Source organism: Sus scrofa, chromosome 13 (assembly GCF_054392235.1).
Source record: "Sus scrofa isolate SSC_HxYL_T2T_F1_AM1 chromosome 13, Sscrofa_HxYL_maternal_Yorkshire_Landrace_v2.0, whole genome shotgun sequence".
NCBI lineage: Eukaryota > Metazoa > Chordata > Mammalia > Artiodactyla > Suidae > Sus > Sus scrofa.
This window is the reverse complement of record NC_139395.1, coordinates 47416820-47442340: the sequence shown is the minus strand read 5'-3', so window position 1 is coordinate 47442340 and position 25521 is coordinate 47416820. Positions and strand designations below refer to the sequence as shown.

General features: G+C 42.6%; 1 protein-coding gene across 7 annotated transcripts in view; it reads right to left on the bottom strand.

Moving 5' to 3' along the window:
- RBM5 (RNA binding motif protein 5) overlaps positions 1 to 25267 on the bottom strand; it is a 32729-nt gene extending 7462 nt beyond the window's left edge. For 2 of the 7 annotated variants that reach the window (XR_002337527.2, XM_005669588.4), the window contains exons 1-17: positions 25156 to 25267; positions 23800 to 23869; positions 21844 to 22009; positions 20954 to 21109; positions 10776 to 10845; positions 10215 to 10288; positions 7684 to 7767; positions 6797 to 6857; positions 5569 to 5634; positions 4836 to 4996; positions 3785 to 3882; positions 3079 to 3166; positions 2839 to 2916; positions 2683 to 2755; positions 1354 to 1439; positions 881 to 965; positions 574 to 665 (exon numbers count right to left, since the gene is read on the bottom strand). Coding sequence is in view for 3 of the 7 variants with exons in the window: in XM_005669588.4 (XP_005669645.1) it covers positions 574 to 665; positions 881 to 965; positions 1354 to 1439; positions 2683 to 2755; positions 2839 to 2916; positions 3079 to 3166; positions 3785 to 3882; positions 4836 to 4996; positions 5569 to 5634; positions 6797 to 6857; positions 7684 to 7767; positions 10215 to 10288; positions 10776 to 10845; positions 20954 to 21109; positions 21844 to 22009; positions 23800 to 23816 (1455 nt within the window). In the remaining 4 variants the exon portion in view is untranslated. Of the gene's footprint in view, positions 1 to 573; positions 666 to 880; positions 966 to 1353; positions 1440 to 2682; positions 2756 to 2838; positions 2917 to 3078; positions 3167 to 3784; positions 3883 to 4835; positions 4997 to 5568; positions 5635 to 6796; positions 6858 to 7683; positions 7768 to 10214; positions 10289 to 10775; positions 12667 to 13566; positions 14467 to 20953; positions 21110 to 21843; positions 22010 to 23799; positions 23870 to 25155 lie in introns of those variants that run through there. The other 5 variants (XR_014823064.1, XR_014823063.1, XR_014823062.1 and 2 more) reach the window with 3 other exon arrangements.
- Between the last annotated feature and the right edge of the window lie 254 nt (positions 25268 to 25521).

Sequence of the window (25521 nt, the reverse complement as noted above, 5' to 3'; positions counted from 1 at the left end):
CTAGAATGAGATAGTGGTGATGGTTGTACAACACTGTGAATATACTAACCACCACTTAAGTGAATACTCTAAACCATCTATAAATTTTAACTTAACAATCTATGGTAATAGGAATAAGAACAGTGGTTACTGAAGGGGGAGGGTACTGACTGGCTAGAACATGAGGAACGTTCAGCATGCTAGGAATGTTTATTCTAGCTCTTATCTCAGTGCTGGTAAATGTATGAAAACATATACAAGTAAACATTCAAAAAACTGCATGTGTCAGTTTTGTGCATTTTCCCATATGTACATTAAACCTCAAAATATACATTTTATTTGCTTTGTTTTTCGCTTTTTAGGGCCACACCTGAAGCATATGGAGGGTCCCAGGCTAGCGGTCCAATCGGAGCCATATAGCCACAGCAATGCCAGATCCAAGCCTCATCTGCAACCTACCCACAGCTCACGGCAACGCTGGATCCCTGACCTACTGAGCAAGGACAGGGATTGAACCTGCATCCTCATGGATACTAGTAGGATTTGTTTCCATCGCACCACAATGGGAACTTCCCAAAACATATTTTAAATTACCTGTGAGTTGGGGTCATAATACAGCCCTGTGGTTGGATCATAATAATATCCTGAAGATTCATCATACTGGTAAGTGGATGTGTCAGGCACTGCTGCAAAAACAAGATCCAGCACACAGTCATTTGCAGGTAAGAAATTGGCTTTACTTCCAATTCTAAGCCACTGAGATGCAGCAGGCCTTAATGATCTTCTTCTCTCACATCCCCAAGTGTCCCTCTGACACCCCCAAAGGGAGAGGAACTCTTATTAAACAGAGACAACAACTAGGACCTTCCAACTGTCAATAGCCCCATGAGGTTTAGCTTACCATATTTGGTACCAGGAACTACACCAGTGGGGGAAGCGGCTGGGGCCTGTGTACTTGTGCTAGTGCTAGGCTGTGCTTCCTCAGTCTGGAAAGAACAGCAGCTTCAATATAATTTCAACTGTAAAGCCTCTCAAGAGAACTAAATCACTGCAATCATCCAGCAGGTAGGGCTCCCTGACAGACACACTACAGCAATGATCTAAGGCAATCCTTGAGCAAAACACTTGCTAACAACTTTCTTCCTAAAGGTCAAGTTGAAGCATGCATAGTATAAATATACCCTGTTTGGAATCTTATATTAAAATATATACACAAAACTATTTTATTAGCTAATACTATCAGACAGAGAGAAATAAGTGTGTGTGTGTGTATATTATTCAACCCTATATCATACAGCAGGAAAAGGTAACACTTGTACAGCAACACAACATTTCCCCCAGTCATCAGTTCTGTACTTAGGATGATAGGATTACCGGAGAGCCGGGTGTATTGGAGGTTTGGTTATACAGCTGGGGACTCTGAGACACTACAGCTGCTGAGGTGGTGGTCACTGCTGTGCCTGATGACAAACATAGGGGTTAGGAAGAGCCGAGGCACTGAATTCGAAGCCAAATACTGTTATCTGTAATGCCCAATCTAGCATCTGTCTTTGTATATTTCAGTTCTTAACAACCTAATTCCCAGTAAGTTGCTTGAACCTATTATTTTCATTTTTATAATCCCACTAGAATGTGACACACAAAGTCAAACATTCTATATGACAGCTAAGAAGGAAGGGAAGAACGTCTTCATATCTGCTCTGGGGTTGAGAATCTTTATAATTCTGGAACAAGGAGTTCCCGTCGTGGCACAGTGGTTAACGAATCCGACTAGGAACCATGAGGTTGCGGGTTCCATCCCTGCTGTCGCTCAGTGGGCTGAGGATCTGGCATTGCCGTGAGCTGTGGTGTAGGTTGCAGACGCGGCTCGGATTCCACATTGCTGTGGCTCTGGCGTAGGCTGGTGGCTACAGCTCCAATTAGACCCCTGGCCTGGGAACCTCCATATGCCTCGGGAGTGGCCCAAAAAATGGCAAAAAGACAAAAAAGACAAAAAAAAAAAAAAAAAACAAAAAAAACAAAAAAAAACCTCTGGAACAAAAACTAAAGCAAAATCTTCTTAAAGTGACCCTTTTGACTGATGCCTAGACACCACTTTTTTTTTTTTTTTCGCTTTTTAGGGCCGCACCTGTGGCATATCGAGGTTCCCAGGCTAGAGTTCGAATCGGAGCTGTAGCTGCCTGCTTGCACCATAGCCACAGCAACGCCAGATCTGAGCCGTGTCTGCAACCTACACCACAGCTCACAGAAGTGCCAGATCCTTAACCCACAGAGCGAGGCCAGGGATCGAACCTGCAACCTCAGGGTTCCTAGTCGGATTTCTTTCCACTGCGCCATGACGTGAACTCCTAGACACCAGACTCTAGAGCCACACTGTCTCTGATCACCTGAACCAACTTGGGCACCCATGCCTCCTAACAACACAGAGAGGGGAAATACCGAATTCAAGTCCAAGGATGAACACTTATCACAACATGGTCTCTAAAAGGTTCCCATCAGCTCCTGATGTACACGAGTGATCCCAATCTTCTCCCAGGATCTTAGGCACATGGTGACAACCTTAAATGTGCCCCCACCCCCAGCTCCACCATGTCTTGCAGGTAAATGGCTCTTCTAGATTTATTCGGGTCTAGTGAGAATATCTAGTTGAATCTCAATTATATTTACTTAAATAAAAGATAAAAGGGACATAAAATTTATTACCTGATGCAGATGATGCATCAGATTCCAATCCTCCAGCTTGTTGCTGATAAAACTGCTGGTAATCCTGTGAATACTGAAGAAAAGTCCACCATTAAAGCTGCTATTCTCAGGCACAGCCTGGAGACCAGAAGTTGGATGCTGGCCAAATCTACTGACCTGAGCATACTGGGCGTAGCCATCTTGGCCTGGTTGCAGGTAACTGTAGTCAACACTGCCTCCTTCACCACTCTGAGACTACAAAATGTCAAAAAAAAGGAAACAGACAAACTTAGTGGATATCAAGTTTTTTAAAATGTCATTGGAGAGCTTCCAAGGCAAGCACTGAAGCAGAGGTTACTTCTGTGAATCTGTGTAACATCACCACACTACTTTGAGCAAAAAGATCCTCCATCTCACCTGGGTGGATGACCACTGAGCGGCAGCAATGGCTGTACTAGCCACAGAGAAGGCGCTGACCCGGTTACCATCTGGGAGGACCAAGTCTCTGAAACCATAAAGATCCAATCATGTGATTCTATCTCAGTATGTGTCCAAACACTAACTTCACACTACCTAGCAAACAGCAATTCACTCCAGCCTTGGTTGGAAGCTCTCTAATGCCAACAAGGCCACATTTCAGAGCAAGGAGGGATTTCCGTGGACAAAGCCCTCAGTAGGCAAGTGTCCCCGTAGTATTTCTGTTCCACACTGTACCCTGCCATCTAGTAAGGTGTCTGCTGGATGAGCAATGATACTAGAAACGGGAAATTTACATTGCTAGAGAGAGTGGAGCTCTATATACATGAAGCTGTATATTAGCATGCTTTTCTAGAAGGAAAGGATTATTTCCAGATGGGTTTGCACTGTCCTGAAGCAGTCTGCATAGCACATATTCTCAACCCTTCTGCCATCTTTGTTCTGCTCTGAAGTTTTCTGGCAACTGGTTACTAAGGACAGGAAGAAATAAGCTCTAAAAAGATAAGAAGACAACAACTGTTTCCTTCCAGCCTTGGCAACCAGGAAGGACAGCATCTGGGCGCTTTGGGCGCAGTTAGCAAGGTGTCTGTCCCCAGGCAAGAGTGTGGATGCAATAGTTTGAAGTAAGGACAACAAAGCCACTCACTTTCTGGCACTTTTTGCAAAATCAACCCCAATAGTTTTGCCATCAATTTTCAAAGGAGGATGGAGGCTCTGTAGTATCTGAAGCAGCTGAGAAGCATCCTAAAAGAGAATGTGAAGAAAAATAATTTTGTCATTTAATTGAAAATCTCGCCCTACCACCTATCCCATTCAAAGAAGTATTTTAAAAGAAGAGCAATTCACAGAGTTCCCTTTGTGGCTCAGTGGTTAACTAATCCAACTAGGAACCATGAGGTTGTGGATGTGATCCCTGGCCTTGCTCAATGGGTTAAGAATCCGGCATTGCCGTGAGCTGTGGTGTAGGTTGCAGACATGGCTCGGATCTGGTGTTGCTGTGGCTCTGGCTCTGGCTGGCGGCTACTGCTCTGCCTAGACCCTTAGCCTGGGAAGCTCCATATGCTGCCAAGTGTGGCCCTCAAAAAGACAAAAGACAAAACAACAACAACAACAAAAACGGAGAGCAATTCATTACTATTTGTGGGTATGAAATCTCAAGGAATAAAAAAACACCCTCCTTCCTCCAGAACATGAAGGTATCCAATATTATTTTATTTAATTTTGCTTTTTAGGGCCACACCTGTGGCATATGGAAGTTCCCAGGCTAGGGGTCTAATCAGAGCTGCGGCTTGTTGGTCTACGCCATGATCTGAGCCATGTCTACAAGGCCAGGGATCGAACCTGCATCCTCATGGATACTGGTTAGGTTTGTTAACCACTGAGCCACGATGGGAGCTCCGGTATCCAGTATTATTAAAAGAATAAATGCTAAATCAATCCAAAACAAAGCAAAGCATGAAGAAAGGATGAAATCATGGCTTAAACTTCAGTGATGCCAGTTACTTACAAGTATATATGTTATTTTTACCACTTAACTGAAGTCATGAGTCTGTAATTCAGCACTACAATAACTGTCACTATGTAGTCTTGAACTTTGGGCTCAAGGAGCCTTACATATAGTATCATAATTGGATGAACTACATTTGCCTATTAAAGCTCAGTTTCCTTTAAACAGAAAGATTTAACAAACTCCTCACCATTGCAGAAGACAGCTGCACAAACGCGAAACCTCTGTTCTGCTGGGTCTGTTTATCTTTTATGAGGCGAATGTTATTGACAGCTAAGGACGCGTAGGGAGACAGCGCTGTCATGATGGAATCCACCACAGTGTGTGGAGCTATGTTTCGAAGTATGATTGCTGGGGGTGAATGAGACAAATGACATATGTATGCATTCCGACCACCAATGACTTTCCAGGCAGGTTCAAATACAAACAAATGCTGAGAGGTTTCTAGTACATGTGATTCTTGAACAATGCAGTGGGGTTAGAGGTGCTGACCCCACCCCCACCCCAACCATGCAATCAAAAATCTGTGTATAACCTTACAGTCAGCCCTCTGTACTGGTAGTTCCACACCCCCAGATTCAACCAATAGCAGATGGTGTAGTACTGTACAATTTACTGACAATAAAAAGCATATAAGTAGACCTACACAGTTCAAACCCATGTTGTTCAAGGGTCAACTGTGTATATTCCACTTTGACATGGAGAAGATTGTAAAAACCAAACCAATCTTTTTTTCTTCCCGTGCCACAGCAGTGACAACACCAGATCCTTAACCAATTGTGACACAAGAGAATGCCTAAAAACCAATCTCTCATGAGACAATCTGAAAGCTGTCACTCCTCATTAAAAAAGGATATAGAACAAAAAAATCCAATGGAGGTCAACTTTCCACATAAAGGTCAGAAGATTACATTTGAACTTACTATCACAGTAGTAATCCACAGACTGAACTGATTCTGTGGTTCCAGGGGGCACTTCCTGTTCAGAATCTATAAGAAGAGGGGAAGACTCAGTAATTGAAGACAAACAATAAACCAATGCAAAGAAAAACATTCAAACAACAAAGTTTTAATTTAATTTTTATTTTATTTATTTTTAATTTTTTGTCTTTTATTTTGCTATTTCTTGGGCCGCTCCCACGGCACATGGAGGTTCCCAGGCTAGGGACTGAATCGGAGCTGTAGCCACTGGCCTACGCCAGAGCCACATCTGCAACGCTGGATCCTTAACCCACTAAGCAAGGGCAGGGACCGAACCCGTAACCTCATGGTTCCTAGTCGGATTCATTAACCACTGTGCCACGACGGGAACTCCCAAAGTTTTAATTTTAAATAAATATAGTAGTGATTTTTTTCTTTTATAACCATTTGTGGTTATAGTACAACCCCATTAATTGACACAAATATAGATTTTTCTTGGCATGCCTATGTCATGTGCAAGTCCCTGGGCCAGGGATTGAACTTGCGCCACAGCAGCAACAACACAGGATCCTTAACCCACTATGCCACCAGGGAACTCCTAAATGAATTTTATTATTATTTTTAAATTTTTTCTTTTCTGGCCACTCTGTGGCATATGGTGCTTGCAGGCCAGGGATCAGATGTGAGCCACAGTTGCAACTTATGCTGCAGCTGGAGCAACGCTGGATCCTTTAACCAACTGTGCTGGGCCAGGGATCGAACCTGCATCCTGGTGATGTAGATATCACTGATCCCAATGCACCACACCATAAACTATTACTATTATTTTCGGTTGTGCCCGTGGCACACAGAAGTCCTTGGGCCCAGGATCAAACCCACGCCACAGAAGTGACAATGCTGGATCCTCAATAGCCAGGCTACCAGGCATCTCCTTGATGTGAACTTTAAATGTGGAATGCAAAAACTGGGCCAGTGGAGGACAGACACTACCTCAATACAAAAGTAAAGCAGATGAGCAGATGCAGAACACACGAGGCAAGCAGACTTTATTTTGGAAATTTAAAGAACTATCTGCACTCTCACAATCATCAGCAACATCTACCTAACCTAAGGTAAGAAGGTTTAAGAAGAGTATATACATTACTCATTTAAATGCCTTCTTCTCAGGTTCACAGACAAACCCATTAGTCAGGTTTAAATACATAGTCCAAATAGCTAAATCTGGACTTACCAAACTTGTCTGCTCCACATCGGAAGCATTTTAGTCTTTTCCTGAAATTGTTAAGGCAGCACTGGAAAAAAAAAAAAAAAAAGTTTTATCTATAATTATTTATCACAGTAAGCCAGGCTTACTGTAACAGTGTGGGTTAGAGTAATAGGGAATAGGGTCAGTGAGCAACAAAAAACAGAAAGTGACAGCATGTATCTAAGACAAAGGAGTATTAACCTAAAAATTTAGAATGCTTTGTTATGTGAATTCTCTTAAGAAAAACAAACTGATGTATTTTGAAGTAGAATTCCATTTTTATCAAGTTGGGGAAGTCAGTTCACCCCAAATCCTTGTAGTAAGCTACTGGAAAATTTCTCCCTTTTATCACAAGAGCACTATATGGACCACTCTATAAACACAAATATGATGTGAAGAGAATACTGTCTAGACCCCTGCTGGATATGGGACATGTGAAGAACAGAATTTGAGTACCCTCAAAATATCAATGGCAACAGAAGTTCAAAATGGTGCACTGGTGACAGGACCATAACAGACCTTATATAATGTGAGCAGGGTCACAAAGAGCTTTGCTAATGTAATTAAGAGACTGCCAAAAGTTGAGAGTTCTGGAATTCAAGAAACCATACAAGTAAAACAAACTTAAAATCTCAACTGAAAAACTGGGCTTAGAACCCAGATCTTTAAAAAAAAAAATCTCTCATGTTTGAGGGATTCCGTCCTCTAATACCTACTCAGGAAAACCCAAGAAAGTCACAAAGCACAAAAATCACCTTATAATAAAAGCTGGTGATTGTGTACTTACTAGTTTCCTTGTTTGGGCAAAGAAACAAACAGAAAATAACAAAACCCAGAAAAGTTTTGTCTGTTTGGGAAGAACACATGCTTACCTTGTTACAAAGCCAATCTTCAAACTTAGGTCTGGGATTGCTATAATGCATTGCGATATGCTTTCCTTGAATCACCAACTTTTTCTGTAAAAAAAGAAGTAATTAGTTATTTCCATTGTGAGGAACGTGTGTCCATTTTCCCAGGGCAGAGCACACTTCGGAAAAATCAGTGCTCTGGAATTAAATGGACAACATACGGGGAGGACCAACCACCGCCACCTATACTCTGCCCATCCAATCCTTCAGATAGGCAGTAAGAGAATGGGATGCGGAGTAAAGGTAAACGGAGTCAGGGAGTGCTGAGAAAGCTGCCACACACTAAACGCTGACATGCACCAGGCCGTGTCTCCAGCAGAGACAGAAGTCCTAACGTTCAGCATTGACAGGCTGCCTGAGAGTGACAGTCTATTTCAAAAAGCAGAAGACACAACTTTCCCAGTTCTGATGTTGTCTCCTACTTCAGCCCTTAAACATGGTGTCCTTGGGCTTCACTTCACTTTTTCCCCAGGCCCCCATCTTTATGCAAAGTGAAAGCCTTTATTTTTCCCCTTCCCCCAAATTCCTGCTTCAGGATGTGTCCTTTGGGGGACAATGGGAAGGAACTCATTTTTAAAGGGAATCTGGTTACAATTTTCTCAGGAGGGACTATTCTGAATGCCATCGACTCTAAAACAGCTAAATAAGATTTCTTCCTGCCAACTCCAACCACGTGATGTCCTGAGTGAAAGATGCGTCTTTCAGTGAAATAGATGGTACTCTCTTCGAGATGAGTAACCAGGAGGCCAATGAAGTTTCTTCAGGGGGTTAGGAAGTTTGTAAATGTTCATATACCACCTCATCCTTCAAGTCAACCACACGACTAAAGGGACTTAACTTTCAAAGGTCAAAACTCTGAGCTGAATCAGTCTAGCCAAGAGTACACCCAGCACCTGCCCCCAAAGAGCCTTCATTTAACAGGAAAAAAAAATTTTTTTCTTGGGGGAGGGGAAGGGAGTGGGATGTTCTGACACTGTCAGAACAGATTTAAGTAGGAGGTTAGGTATCCAAAAAATTTTAAAGGAGTCTAACCCCTCTAAACATACATACTGTTGAGCAATTTGATTCTTGCAAATCCTGGAAGAGTTAAAGACATGCTGTGAATGTTGTCTCTGCAATATCTAAAGGCAAGACTGCATGTCTGGCCAAGAGGGAAAAAGCTGAAGGGCCATCCACTCACTGTGTTGTACAGAAGCAAAAACAAAGAGGCTGGGAGATATGTCAACAGATCATCCCATTAGAAGGGATATGTGCTAGGGGAGACTCCAAACTACCACTGAGTCCCTAATCCTATTGGCCTTTTATTTTTGGAGTGAATTTGAATTGTAATGAAATATTACACATTAACATAGCTTTGTATACATTAAAATTGTGGAGATCTTCAAGTGTCTTACAGGTTTTAATTTCCTAGGAGCTTTAAACTCCCAAACAAGTAATTCTGATATATTCACTGCATTAAAAGATGCTGTCATGTAAAGAAAGTGGACTCACATAACACTTGCATATACTCTGAATTTATCAGGATGGTGTCCATGGTATGAAATGAATGAAGATCTACTTTTATATGACCAGATTGTCACCTCTGGGTTAAGGAAACAGGCTGAAAAATCTAACAAATCAGTCAATCAAAATGATACCCCCCATTCCTGAGTCTTGCTATAAATGACAATAAATTACCAAAGAATATAACTCTTATTTATGAGTGACAAATCATAAAATGCTGCAGAAAAGCAACATAATGAGTTAAGCAAACTTCCCCAGAATGCACTTGGTTAAGGCATTCGATACTGTGCTTTGGAGTTCTTGCAAAAAATGTTATTTAAGTGCCAAGCACTGAACATTATCTTGACAAACTGTAGAACACTTCAGTTAATGCTGCATCAAAGAATCATCAATGATTTGCTTTGAAGAGACTATAAAAGGTATTCTCAAGGAGATTAGAATGTTAATGCCACTCTAACTAGATCAGACAGCGGCAGGACATCAGCTCCCAAGCTAGTCTCATCAGACTTATTGTTCATAAATTCTACTAGGTCCTTAAATAGTTCTTGAAGACCCATATGAGCAGTTATGCCTCCAAGAGGCTTGTGATCTCAAAGCAGAAATAAAGAGTTACTTATAAAATTTCTGTAGCAGACTTCTTTTATACTCTCTTCACTGTCAAATTGAGAGTTAGATATTCTAAGATTACTCTCAATGGACATAATAAATAGGAATATAATCAGGCAAGGAAAGAGGAATATTTGAGATGTTCAAGATATTCAGGGGTTAACAAAGCCCTGCCAGGTAGCCACATTTAAAGGCAGAGCAAATTCTGCAATGTAGTGGTGCTTTGCATGGTATTTATTCTAGTAATATCAATTTTAATATATACAAAGCTTTTCTTTTTTAAAAGTCACTCCTTTGGAACAAACCACTCCTTCAACCTTTTTTTTTTTAAATTGTACAGACTTGTTCCATTTTCATGAATATCTAGACTTGGTGAGTGAAGCAACCTGATTGGCTTCCATCCAGCTGGTAGCATCTTGCAAGTGATAAAACTCCACGAAGGCGAAACCACGGCTTACACCTAGAGACAGCATTCAGATATAGACGGGATACTCGTGTTAGTCAGTTCCTTTATAACAGGTGAATCTCTCTCCCACTGCTTCAACACTGCGTGACAAAGCCAATTGGGAAGCAGCTTTACAAATGTGACTTGACTTGGGGATCTTCTTGATACTTTGCCATGGCAAGGAACCAAGCCGCCTGAACTAAATGCCACTCGATCTGATTCCACGCTTAAAAAGTAACCATGCAACCGACTACAAACAGTCAAACAAGGAGTTTATAAATCACTACTTACCGAAGAAAAAAAAGCCCCTAGAAACAAAGTTTTTAAAAAGGTCCTCAGATGCTTCCTAACATCGTTTTCAAAGAGTCACATTCCTTAGCCATGGCAAACCTTTCATTCTGAATTCATGTGCTTGAAGATTGGGGATATCAGGATGTTCTTTAGGGACTGAGGTGGGAATGGGGAAGAGAACCAGAATAGCAGGAACTAAGCAACCTCTCACCTGTTTTCCTCTTCATCAGCCTCACGTCCGCAGGCTGAGGGCCTTCAAATGATTCCATCATTTCTCGAATCTGAACAGGGTTTTACAGATTTATAGTTAAAGATTCAGCCACAAACTACTCCACACTTAAAGAGAGTTCAAGGACTATGGATTCATCAACTGCTTAATTAGCCAAGCTTTTAAAACTTCTATCATTAAAATGTAATTATTCTAAAAATGGAATAAAGGCAGGAATACTTCTCACAGAAAATGATATAACAGATTTGTGTTTTTTTTTTTTTTTTTAGGGCCACACCCACAGCATATGGAGATTCCCAGGTTAGGGGTTGAATCGAAGCTCTAGCTGCTGGCCAGACCTGAGTCGCATCTGCAACTATACCACATCTCATGGCAACACTAGATCCTTAACCGGCTGAGCAAGGCCAGGGATCGAACCTGCGTCCTCATGGATGCCAGTCAGATTTGTTTCCACTGAGCCATGATGGGAATTCCCTGAAGGCATTCTTTTTGTGCTGACTAGGTATTTCCTCAAGCACAATTATTTACGTTGTGACACACGATATTGCTCATGGTAAGTTCACATGGAGGTTGTCCCTCAAGCCTCCTTCCTTTAGTCTAATTTTGTCTTTTGTTCTAAAAGACCAAAGAGAAAAATGAGATTTAAAAGAGGCAGAATAGGAGTTCCCATTGTGGCTCAGAGGAACCGAATCTGACCAGCATCCATGAGGACCCAGGTTCTATCCCTGGCCTCACTCAGTGGGTTAAGGATCTGTTGTTGCTGTGACTGTGGTCTACACCAGTGTCCACAGCTCTGACTTGACCCTTAGCCTGGGAACCTCCACGTGTCATGGGTGCGGCCCTAAAAAGACAAAAAAAAAAAAAAAAAATCAAATAAAATAGAGGCAGAATATCTGACTGAAGCAGCTAAGGTTGCTGCGGAGGAGGTACAGGTTCAATCCCCAACCTGGCATGGGGAGGAGGCACAGGTTCAATCCCCAACCTGGCATGGTTGGTTAGTATCTGGTGTTGCTGCAGCTGTGGGCACAGGTTGCAGATAGGGCTCAGATTCAATCCCTGACCTGGGGAACTTCCATGTGTCGCATGCACAGCCACAAAAAAAAAGAAAAAAAGAGGCAGAAGATATGTCACTATCCTCTGAATTCAATGACCAAGAATCAATAGCCAAAAAATGAGGAACCTCCCTTAAGATAAATATTTTCTGTTAAGTTCCCTGGTAGCAAAGTGGGTTAAGGATCAAGCACTGCCACTGCTGTGGCTTGGGTCGCAGCTATGATCCAGGTTTGAGCCCAGGCCCTGTAGCTTCTGTATGCCACAGGCATGGCCAAAAAAAAAATTTTTTTTCTTCACAATGTCTTCAAGAAATAGTTTTCCTGTATTTACATTAATGATAAAAGTTAACAAAGCTCATAATACTCTTAGGCTCTTAGTATATAAACATTAATTGAGCCCAAAGAAAGACTTCTGGCTAATAGGCTTGTTACTGATGTCAGATCAAAGCCCTATTAGAAGATAAAATACATTAAAAGTACCTTAGTCTCTTTATCAATCACACTAGGCAGCAATACTCCCAGGAAAAAAACCAGGGCCAAATTTGTGAATCAGATTCTTAGTGGCCCCAACTTTCCATAATTATGGGTGAACGCTGCAGGATTCTCAATCCTCATTGTTTGTGGATTCTCTACTTGTGGAGCTGCCTATTCATTAAAAATTTTAACTCCAAATCAATACCTAACCTATAGTGCTCTGATGGTCATTTGAAAACATGTGCAGAGTAGTGATGCTCTGCCTTGTTTCACCTTTTTCTTTTTTTGGTCTTTTCTTTTTTCCCTAGGGCCACCCGGCAACATATGGAGGTTCCCAGGCCAGGGGTCTAATTGGAGCTGTAGCCGCCGGCCTGCGCCACAGCCACGGCGACTCAGGATCCGAGCCTTGTCTGCAACCTACACCACAGCTCACGGAAATGCTGGATCCTTAACCCACTGAGCGAGGCCAGGGATCAAACCCCAAACCTCATGGTTCCTAGTTGGATTCGTTAACCACTGGGCCATGATGGGAGCTCCGAGCTTTTTTCTTTCATTTTTTTTTTTTAAGGGCTGCACCTGAGGCATATGGAGGATCCCAGGCTAGGGGTCCAATTGGGAGCTGTAGTCACTGGTCTACGCCACAGTCACAGCAACACAGGATCTGAGCCGCATCTTCAACCTGTACCATAGCTCACGGCAATGCTGAATCCTTAACCCACTGGGCGAGGCCAGAGATTGAACTCTCATCCTCATGGATGCTAGTCAGATTGTTTCTGCTAAGCCACTACAGGAACTCCTCAGCTTTCATTTTTTAAAACAAGTGTCCTACTCACAGTCTATTTAGTTTTATGTTTTTCACTTTTTTCTGGCCACGCCTGTGACATGCAGGAACTCCTGGGCCAGGGATTGAATCTGTGCCACAGCCATGACAATGCCGGATCCTTAGCTGCTAGGCCACCAAGGAACTCCCTGCGTTTTTGTACTTTTTGTTGGTGATACACTGTTTAAAAAGTACAGGGCTGGAGTTCCCATCATGGCTCAATGGTTAACGAATCCAATTAGGAACCATGAGGTTGCTGGTTCAATCCCTGGCCTTGCTCAGTGGGTTAAGGATCCAGCGTTGCTGTGAACTGTGGTGTAGGTGGCAGACGAGGCTCGGATCCCGAGTTGCTGTGACTGTGACACAGGCCGGTGGCTACAGCTCCGATTAGACCCCTGGCCTGGGAACTTCCATATGCCGAGGGAGCGGCCCTAGAAAAGGCAAAAAAACAAAACAACAACAACAAAAAAAAAGGACAGGGCTGAAGTGCTGTCTAGTGTTCCTAAATCCAAGAAGGAAGGATATGATGTCCTTTACAAAGAAAATGTGTATGTTAGAAAAGCTTCATTCACACATGAGTTACAGTGCTGTTGGCTGTGAGGTCCATGCTAATGAATTCACAATATATATTAAATAAGGCACCTCTAAACAGAAACACACACGAATCAAGGCTGTATATTGATCCGTTGATAAAAATGTGAATAGAGACTCACAGAAACCTAACTTTATATTTTTCCTAAGAGCATATTGTTCAGTATTCCCTGTGGCTTTATAGACTGTAGCTACCACAAATAAGAAAAATCAACCCTATTTTTTTCAAAGAGTATGAGAAGTGCTACACAGAAGTAGACCCAACCACTTGACTCAAGCTCATACTTGGTAACATAGTTAACAGTCACCAGAATAACTACAGTTTCTATAAAAGTAGTGCTATACAGTAACATACTTAACTAAAGATAGTTACTCTAAGAATTCACATGTTCAGTGGGAGAACTAAAAAACTAACAAATAATAATGAAAGTGATAAACTGAAGTTCAGGAGATATTTTAAATACTATAATTTCAAAATAAAGATTTGGCATTGTCATTACTGTGCCTCAGGTTCGATACCTGGCCCGGGAACTTTCACATGACGTGGGCATGCCCGCCCCTGCCTGCCTCAACCCAAATGTTTTAAAGATCTCAACTAGCAAATTTCCTACGAATAGTGTCAATATTTGAAAGCCTGAGGAATTCTACTTTGAAAACATGCCCCTCCCCACCACCTCAGTGTGCAGGGGCTTGATGTGGGAATCTCAGTTCCCAAACCAGGGACTGCACCGAATCCTAACCACTAGACTACCAGGGAATGCCCCAGCACCTGCCTTCTTATGGTAAGCACGTCTAAGAATCTTGAAATACATAAGCATTATATTCTTGCTTCATTACCAAAAGGGAAGGCCCCCAGAATTAGCTAGGGCATTGCTGTCCCCATGCCACCCACTTTCTCTATGAGTTCCCAGGGCCACAGACCTAATAGATTCAAGATGACAATATGATCAACAAGTATACTTTCCCCCAAAGTATATTTTGCCCCTGGAGTTCCTGTCGTGGCACAGTGGTTAATGAATCCGACTGAGGTTGCGGGTTCGATCCCTGGCCTTGCTCAGTGGGTTAAGGATCTGGCGTTGCTGTGAACTGTGGTGTAGGTTGCAGACAAGGATCGGATCCCGAGTGGCTGTGGCTCGGGCGTAAGCCAGTATCTACAGCTCTGATTAGACCCCTAGCCTGGGAACCTCCCTATGCCACAGGAGAGGCCCTAGAAAGGCAAAAGACCAAAAAAACAAAAAAACAAAAACAAAAAAACCCCAAAAAACCAAATATACTTTCCTCAATTGACTCTTGCAGGATTTGCCTCCCCTGCTCCACATAACAGAGCTGCAGCTACCTAAGCTCAGCCATGCCTTCCATCAACCCCTCCACCATTCTAACTTGCACAGGTTTTGTTAACAGGCAAAAACCTTAGTAGCTTTCTTTTATACTTTGCTGAACTTTCAAGCTCCAGCACTGGCCCTCAAAGCACCTTCCCACCCACTCCCTCCTACCCAAAGTCTTTTCTTTTTTAAAAATTTAATTTAATCTGGAGTTCCTGTCATGGCTCAGTGGTTAACACCCGACTAGTATCTACGAGGATGCAGGTTCTATCCCTGGCCTCGCTCAGTGTGTTAAGGATCTGGAGGTTGCCTTGAGCTGTGGTGTAGGTCGCAGAAATAGCTCAGCTCCCACGCTGCTGTAGCTGTGGTGTAGGCCAGCAGCTACAGCTCCGATTCAACCCCCAGCCTGGGAATCTCCACATGCCGCAGGTGCGGCTCTAAAAAAACAAAAACAGGAGTTCCCATCGTAGCGCAGTGGTTAACGAATCCGACTAGGAACCATGAGGTTGCGGGTTCGATCCCTGTCCTTGCTCAGTGGGTTAACGATCCGGCGTTGCTGTGAGCTGTGGTGTGGGTCGCAGACGCTGCTTGGATTGCACGTTGCTGTGGCTATGGCATAGGCTGGCAGCTACAGCTCCAATTGGACCCCTAGCCTGGGAACCTCCATATGCCACAGGAGTGGCCCAAGAAATGACAAAAAGACAACAAATAAATAAATAAATAAATAAACAAAAACAAAAAAATAAAAGTAAAATTAAAAAAATAACAATCTAATTTTTAAAAGGTTTTCATTTTTTCTATTATAGCTGGTTTACATCGTTATGTCAATAAATTATTTTTATTAGGGGAATATGAGTTTGGCGTTTTTTTTTTTTGTTTTTTGTTTTTTTTGTCTTTTGTCTTTTGTTGTTGTTGCTATTTCTTGGGCCGCTCCCGCGGCATATCGAGGTTCCCAGGCTAGGGGTTGAATCGGAGCTGTAGCCACCGGCCTACGCCAGGCGTTTTTTTTTTTTTTTTAACCATGTATGTGTGGCATGAGCAAGTTCCCAGGCCAGGGATCAAACCTGCACTCAGCAGGATCCTTAACCCACTGTGCTACCAGGGAATTCCCAAAGTCTTTAATTTCAGTCAAATCAAGCTGGTCAGGGCCAGTCCACACCTTTTCCTCAGTTCTCTACCACATCAAAACATTTCTATGCCTTAGGAATCAGTTCAACTAATATCTCCCTGTAGCCCTTCCTTACCCTCCACTAGAAACCACTTCCCTTAAGGAAGCCTCCAGAGCTATTCCACAGAACCACTTTTAACAGGACCTCTTCCAGGACTTCCTGTAGTGGCTCAGTGGAAATGGAATCTGACTAGTGTTCATGAGGATGCAGGTTCAACCCCTGGTCTCGTTCAGTGGGTTAAGGATCTGATGTTGCCGTGAGCTGTGGTGTAGGCTGCAGATATGGCTTGGATCTGGCGTTGCTGTAGCTGTGGCATAGGCCGGCAGCTATAGCTCCGACTGGACCCCTAGCCTGGGATCCTCTGTGTGCCACAGGTGCAGCCCTAAAATAAAAAAAGACAAAAAACAAACAAAAAAATCAGGACCTCTTCTAACATCTATCCCTTTCTACTCTGCCTTGTCTTCATTATCTGCTGACCTTACTATTATTCCTCCTTAAGTTTTTATGAAGCAGGATCATGGTTCCGCATTACTACAGTGTAAAGGTACATACTGTAGTGAGTGTGCTGTGGATCCGCTAATGCTAATAGTGGACCACTAGTAATTCTATCATCCCATTTGTTACTTCCAGTGTTTAGAAGACTAAGGCTGTGTAAGCTTTCTTTTCTTTTCTTTTTTTCCTTTTCTAGGGCCACTTCCCGAGGCATATGGAGGTTCCCAGGCTAGGGGTCTAATCAGAGCTGTAGACCCTGGCCTACACCAGAGCCACAGCAACTTGGGATCCGAGCCGCGTCTGCAACCTACACCATAGCTCCTGGCAGCACCGGATCTTTAACCCACTGAGCAAGGCCAGGAATTGAACCAGCAACCTCATGGTTCCTAGTTGGATTCATTAACCACTGTGCCATGACAGGAACTCCTAAAGCTGTGTAAGCTTAATATTTATCTTCAGCTGTCTAAAATTTACCAAAAAATAAAATAAAAAATAAAATTCCACACCTCACACCATGCACAAAAATAAAATCAAAATAACTTAAAGATCTAAACATTAAGACAAGATACCATAAAACTCCTAGAAGAAAATAAAGATTAAACATTCTCTGACATCAACTACACAAATGTTTTCTTAGGTCAGTCTTCCAAGACAATAAAAATAAAAACAAAAATAAACCAATGGGACCTAATCAAACTGACTAGCTTTTGCAGAGCAAAGGAAACCATTTAAAAAAAGAAAAAAAAGAAAAAAAAAAAAACCCCAAAGAGAGTTCCCATCGTGGCTCAGTGGTTAGCGAATCCGACTAGGAACCATGAGGTTGCGGGTTCGGTCCCTGGCCTTGCCGTGAGCTGTGGTATAGGTCGCAGACTCGGCTCAGATCCCACGTTGCTGTGGCTCTGGCGTAGGCTGGTGGCTACAGCTCCGATTCAACCCCTAGCCTGGGAACCTCCATATGCCTCGGGAAGCGGCCCTAGAAAAGGAAAAAAGACAAAAAACAAAACAAAAAAGACAAAAAACAAAACAAAAACCAAAAAGACAACCTATGGAATGGGAGAAAATAGTTGCTAATGATGCAACCGACAAGGGCTTAAGCTCCAAAATATACAAATTTATACAACTCAATAGCAGAAAAACAAACAACCCAAATGAAAAATGGGCACACCATGGAGTTCCCGTGGTGGCGCAGTGGTTAACGAATCCGACTAGGAACCAAGAGGTTGCGGGTTCGGTCCCTGCCCCTGCTCAGTGGGTTAAGGATCCGGCGTTGCCGTGAGCTGTGGTGTAGGTTGCAGACGCGGCTCGGATCCCGCGTTGCTGTGGCTCTGGCGTAGGCCGGTGGCTACAGCTCCGATTCAACCCCTAGCCTGGGAACCTCCATATGCCACGGGAGCGGCCCAAGAAATAGCAACAACAACAACAACAAAAGACAAAAGACAAAAAGACAAAAAAAAAAAAAAAAAAAAAAAAAAAGAAAAATGGGCACACCTGAATAGACATTTCTCCAAAGAAAATGTATGGATAGCCAATGGAAAAAATGCTCAACATCACTAATTATTAAAGAAATGCAAACAAAAAATACAATGAAGGGAGTTCCTGTTGTGGCTAAGCTGGTTAAGAACCCAACCAGTATCCATAAGGATGTGGGTTCGATCCCTGGCCTCACTCTGAGTTAAGGATCTGACATTGCTGCAAGCTGCAGTGTAGGCCATGGATGTGGCTCAGATCCCATGTTGCTATTGCAGTGGCTGTGGTGTAGGCCAGCAGCTGCAGCTCCAATTTGACCCCTAGCTGAAGGAACTTCCATATGCCACAGGTGTGGCCCTAAAAAGATAATGGTTATCATTAACATGTCTACAAATAACAAATGCTGGAGAGGGTGTGGAGAAAGGGAACCCTCCTACACTGTTGGTGGGAATGTAAACTGGTACAACCACCATGGAAAAAAGTATAGAGGTTCCTCAGAAAACTAAATATAGAAGTGCCATAATAATCTAGCAATCTCACTTCTGGGCATATAATCCAGACAAAACTTTCATTAGAAAAAATACCTGCACCCTTATTTCATTGTAGCATTATTGGCAATAGCCAAGACATGGAAACAACCTAAATGTCCGCCAAGAAATGAACCAATCGAGAAGATGCAGTACACAAACACAAAGGAATTCTACTCATCCATAAAAAAGAACAAAATAACGTCACATTTGCAACATGGATGGAACCAGAGATTCTTATACTGAGTTAAGTCAGAAAAGAAACTCAAATCCCATATGACATTACTTATATGTGGAATCTAAACTATGGCACATGAGTTTCCATTGTGGTAGAGCAGAAATGAATTTGATTAGTATCCATGAGGATGCAGGTTCAATGCCTGGCCTCAACCAGTGGGTCAGGGATTTCGCTTTGCTGCGAGTTGTGGTGTAGATTGCAGACACGGCTAGGATCACGTATTGCTGTGGCTGTGGTGTAGGTAGGCAGCTGTAGCTCTGCTTTGACCCCTAGCCTGGGAATTTCCATATGCCATGGGTGTGGCCCTAAAAAACAAAAAAGAAAGTATGGCACAGATGAACCTATCTATAGAATGGAGAGAGACTCACAGACATGGGAGAACAGACTTGTAGCTGCCAAGGGGGAAGGGGAAGAAGTGGAATGGACTGGGAGTTTGGGGTTTGTATATGCAAACTATTACACTTAGAATAGATAAGCCATGAGGTCCTGCTGTATAGCACAGGGAACTATATCCAATCACTTATGACAGAATATGAGAAAAACAATGTATACATATGTATAACTGGGTCACTTCACTGTACAGCAGAAATTGACAGAACACCGTAAATAAACTATAATAAAAAAATTAAAAATAAATAAAATAGGAGCTCTTGCTCTGGTACAATGGGATAGGCAGTGTCTTGGGAGCACTGGGACACGGGTTTGATCCCCAGCCGGTATAGTAGGTTAAAAATCCAGTGTTGTTGCAGCTGCGGCTTAGGTTGTGACTGTGGCTCGGATGTGATCTCTGGCCCAGGAGCTCCATATGCCTTGGGATGGCCAAAAGTGAAAAATAAAAATAAAATTCAGTGAACATTAGTCAGAACATTACTCTGAATATTCCATGATACTTGCACAATACTGTCTATTTATATCTTTTAAAAATGTATTTCAGGAGTTCTTGCGGTGGTACAGTGGGTTAAGAATCTGACTACAGTGACTTCTGATGCTGCGGAGGCACTGGTTCAACTCCTGGCCCAGGAACTTTCATATGCCATGGGTGTGGCCATAAAAGAATGTATTTCAAAACATCACGTTCATGGAGTTCCTGTCGTGGCACAGCGGAAATGAATCTGACTAAGGAACCATGTTCGGTCCCTGGCCTCACTCAGTGGGTTAGGGATCTGGCGTTTCTGTGAGCTATGGTGTGGGTCGCAGACGTGGCTTGGATCTGGTGTTGCCGTGGCTGTGGCTGTGGCTGGCAGCCACAGCTCCAATTGGACCCCTAGACTGGGAACCTCCATATGCCTCGGGTGTGGCCCTAAAAGGACAAAAGACAAAAAACAAACAAAAACAAAAACAAAAAAAACATATCACATTCATTTCACAAACTGCATTAGCTGGGCAACCTCCTGCATTCAAGGGTTGGGAATACACATAAGAAATTCTGTCTGCTAAGTCAGGAATGGGTTCAAGCAGAAAAAAGTACACTGGCAGAACAATGGACATATCGAAAGTGGCCTGCAGGAAAGCAAATGGTAGATATGGCTGGAAGGAATGGGTGAAGGCCAAAGATATCAATGGAAATCAGGCAATGTCCAGTACACCAAAGTCCTAGGTGGCCAGTCTGAGAGGTGAGGAGCCAGGCTTTTCAATAGACTTTCCAAAGGTTTCAAATGGAGAATACAATTTCCATCAAGTCAAAAGGTGGCCAAATCATAAAATGTTCTTACTGATGTATCCTCAGTGAATAAGTAGCCAGTTCAATAAAAATGTACTGACTACCTGAGGGCTACTGAAGGAATAAGAACTGCTCCCTGTAGTTAAGGAACTTCTGAAAACCTCTACACTGACCTTCAAAGCCTAAATATAAATGGTAATTTAATTATGAACCAAGGTAAGAGAACTCCACCCTAAATATAGAAACTAGACAGTAGCTTGAGATAAAATAACACAAGAAAATAATGAAAGAGGCTCAAACTTTGTTGTGCCTACTAGATGACTCATTAGAACTGTTGGTTCCCCTTACATCGCTCTCCGTGATGGTGATAGGAAGGCCGCGAAGCATGATGGTCTTGCTCTCCCTCTCATCACTGATGTCATGCCTATAGTCATGCTCGCCATAGTCACCATCTGAATGGTAGCCATCTTCAGATCGGTCACTGTTCCTTCTTTCACGTTCTCTCTGATTTACAATAAACAAAATTATAATTCAAATCACACCAGGCTTACTTATATCCTTTGATTCAGTCCCTGCACTCTCAGGTATTTATCTTTAGGAACAGAGATAATTTAAGAACTCCATGATGATGTTTTCTAAAACAGCAAAAAAACAAAACCAGAAATCCCTAAACCTGGCAACAATCATTTAGTTCAGGGAGAATAGTTCAACAACTCACCATATATGAACACACAAACAGTATTACTTGCTATAATAAGACTATTTGAATGGGAAAAGAAAAAAAAAGTGCAAGATTATGTGGGCACCACAATTACTTCTGAACAAAGTATGTTATGATGTTAAACTACAACTTTTAGAATCACGTCTGAGGCACAGGGATGGTATATAATTATGCCCCAACTGCCTCATTTTAAAAATGGGAATAACATCTACCTTATAATGTTGTAATGAGACCTGAATGAGTTCATCTAAGTCAAGTGCTCAAAAGAGTGCCTGATGCATGGTGAGCCCTATGTCAACCCTAGCCAGTCTTCTACTACTACAGGGCTCAGTCTGTCTTTGAGGGTTATAATCAAGTCAAACAGATTTTAGAATAATAAAGAATTTGAATATAATATTACATTTGAGAGATTTCCACATCTGGTCTTATTTCAAGAATCTTGGAGCTTCTGTGCATAATTCTAACAATTTATAGTTCATAACTCTAACAACTCCATAAAGAGTTGCTGGTCACTCACCTCTGGACTGTCATAGTCTCGGTAGTCATCGTATCGATCACCCCTCCGATCATCACTAGATCTTTTATAATCTGAGTCCCTCCGCCTGCTTCTGGATTCACGCTCATCACGGTCATCCCTGTCTATGATGGAACCATACCTTCCACTGCGCTCTGTTCTACTCACTCTGTCAGGGGAAATAATTTTCATTTACTCTCAAGTATATCACATTTTGTCCCTTTAGAAAATAAGTTTGAAAAACATACACCCCGCATCTCAGTTTATAAGATATCCAAATAGTTCAATGTATCTCTTAAAAATTTTCACCGAATTCCAATTTACAAAGACAACCGTTGGGAAAACATCTATATCCTTCAATGCACAGGTAGTTTTCAGGAATTCATACTAAATCTAAAAATTCAGCTATCAAATATTTGGGTCTAATACTTTTGAGAGAGTTAGGCTAAGTTCCTCCCGCCTTCCCCCCAAGCCTGTGGTCCATATCACTCCTTTCATCCCTTATTTCAGATCCTAGTGATCAATCCAAGAAGAGCGCAATTACAGTTATTTCTCAGTATAGATTGGTTCCAGGACCCACTGCAGATTCCAAAACCCATGAACGCTCAAGTCTCAGGGTCAGCCCTCTGTGCATGCTGTTTTGCATCCACATTCAAATAACCATGGATCGTGTGGTACTATATTTATTGAAGAAAACTCAATAAATAATTGGACTCGCACAATTCAAATCTATTTTAAAGGTCAGTTGTATTAGCATTTCACTCAATTTCAAAGAACATGTCCTGACTTGTCCATTCTGAAGGATATCTCACTACTGAGAAATGGACCAACAACCTGGATGATTAAGTGTTGTTTCCCATTAGGCAGTTAACCAAGTTCATCTGTTAGACATAACTAGCACCATCAGAGAATATTTTTCCCCACAACAGCTGATTTATTTTTGGTTACTGGGCAGCACTGGGCCTCACAGAAAAATATAATAACAAGAAGCCTAATTTCATTTGACCACAGATATAAATAGTTCTTTAATAAATTGCTTACCAGGTTCATAAAACTACTGTGTTAGAAAGACAAGGGAAAGGCTTTTTATAAAGGCCTCATTTAGAGTAAACACATTTAATAAAAAGAAATGAATGAAACAAGTAGTCTAGGACAATTCCATCATATGCAATATGTGGCTAAAAGACCCTAAAACGGAAATGTTAAATTTATTTGGAACCACCAACTACTGACAAAGCATTAAAACAATGATATCATATGCCATGAACATTTTCCTGAGTCTCAATGGACCATCAATTTGATCGCTCACTGGGACTGAACTCAATATTAAGAAGGTAGCTGGCTGAATAAGTAAAGGTTGTGTGTTTAAATCAAATGCTTTGAGCTTTGAGTGAGAGAATCTACAGATGACACAGCAGCCTAATGCTCTCATCTTAATTTTCTACTAATTCTTTAGCAGTTTTTCTTTCTTTTTAAAAATGTAATCCATGGTCCAAAGCTTCTCAGCTCTATAATCTGGACCATCTTATCATGGAGGTGAAAACTGGCAGTCACTGATTGCTTTCTACAGCTAGGTACTGTGCAAAGTGCCAGAATGTATGATCTCCTAGCTTCTACCATTGGCCGTTACCCACACTGGGAACCCTCAGTGACTACTTCACCCTGCCCTTCTTTGCCCAGTTCTTTGTTACCCTTCAGTCATCACCATTGAGAATACTTTCTCCAGGAAATTTTCCCTAAGTGTTCTAACAGCACCCTCAACTTCTTTTGTCACAGCACAGTTCACTCAGTATTTTAATCTCTAATTAAACTGTGTGCTTGTGAGAGCAAGTATGAAAATGCTCACAGCAATGCCTGACACAAAAGACACTCAAATATTTGTTTGATAAACAATTTTTAACAAATATTTCAGTCCCTACTGAAATGTTGAGATCAAAGGCATGTACAGTAATAACTTACCGTTTGTCTGAACCCATTGTCCTACTGAAGATCTAGCACACTGCTCCAAAAGGTTCAAATTTTGTTTTTTCTAGGAGACAAGAAAGATTGGTTGCTGCAAATCTGAGAGATTACTTAAGTCAACTGTTCCATAAACTGGGACACTACTGAGATTGGAATGTCATCAAACCCTTACCAGTAATTATTTAAGGTTGGGGGTGGGGAGGGAGGTGGGAACAAACTGTCAACATTAAAATCAAGCTAAAGTTTTGTTAACAGTGAGCATAAAAAGATTAAATATACTTTAAAATATCACATTCCATATTCATAACAAACCCATAAAATGATGCAAGCAGAAGATTCATTTCCTGCTCCTACTCTAGGATTACAATGCAAAAACGGCACAGCTGCAATCAGCTCTCTGTGTTCTGGATCAAGGCAACTCCAACCGGGTAGTTAAAACATTAATCAAAGTATCTTTATTAATAAAAGGAGCAAAATGAAGTTTAAAAATTACTGATAAAAAACTTAAAATCTTTCAGAAACCCGATGCTGAGCTGACTGAAATCTACTCCATTTATAACGCAACGGCTGGTCCAAAGCTGTTTCAATCAGACAAGAGCAAACCTCGACATGACTTAATTCCTAGGTAACAATAACCACCCCAGAGGCTGCCAGCCTGGCCCCGCGGCGCACAGGGAGTGATACAACATCACACAGCTAGACGGCGTTCGATGTGTGTAAGGTCCGAGAAACTAGTTACAGCCGTCCCTGGCGCCTGTTCAAAGAACATCTGCTGAATTAATAAATGGAAAAGAACCATCTGGGAGAAACAAGGCATTGGGTATAATCTCTGATGCAGCCCCTGATCGCCTGGGCAGTGCCCGGACCCACCTCCGTGGGGTGTCGCGGCTGAGATGGCGGCGCCACGGCCTGCGAGACCGACTCAGGCGTCCTGCTTTCTCTTCCTGCCTGCACACGCGCCTTCCCCCAAGAGATTCCCAGCCCGAAGATCAGCCTTCACCTAACAGCTTTCACCGAAGCTGCGGGGCGATGGCGGCTGGAGACTACCAGGGCGCCCCTGAGAAGTACCCGAAACAGACGACGATTCAGTTCAGCTGGGGAGTCAGAAACACGTCCCGGTAGGGGTACACTCAAAGCCCGAAAGAAGCGGGCCTCGAACTGGGCGGCAGAACGCCCTCTGAAAGTTGACAACGCTGGTGGCGAGGAGGGGCGCGGCCCTCCAAAGCCTCTGGTAGCCCTTCGGGAGATCTGGCTGGGGCTGATGGGCCGCCGCCCGCGGCTGACAGGAAGGCTCTACAGAGTCTACCCCAAGAGCAGAAACTTCCAGTCATTACGGGTGGATGCCGCACTTACCCCCAAGAAAGACAGAAGTAGCAGCAGTAGCGGTTTTATGCTCCAGATTTGCAGCAGGGTCCACCGCTTCACAAAATGGCGCCTCCGTCGAAGGCCGTCTCCTACCCACAGTACCTCGCGCCTATCCCTTCCCCTCCTCCCCCGCCTCCTAAGGAGAAGTCCAATCCAGAAGGTTTTTGGCTGAGCGAGGGCTGCTGGGAAGTGTGGTCGCTAGGGCAGCCTGTCACTTAACTACGCCCAGTGTCAATTTCCTGCGTATTTCTCTTTCTTCAAAACCACCGCCAAGTCCTCAATCTGTCTTTTGCAGAACTCTCACCTTTATTAGGCAAAGTAATTATTTGCCTTGGCTACAAAGGTCTTAGAGAG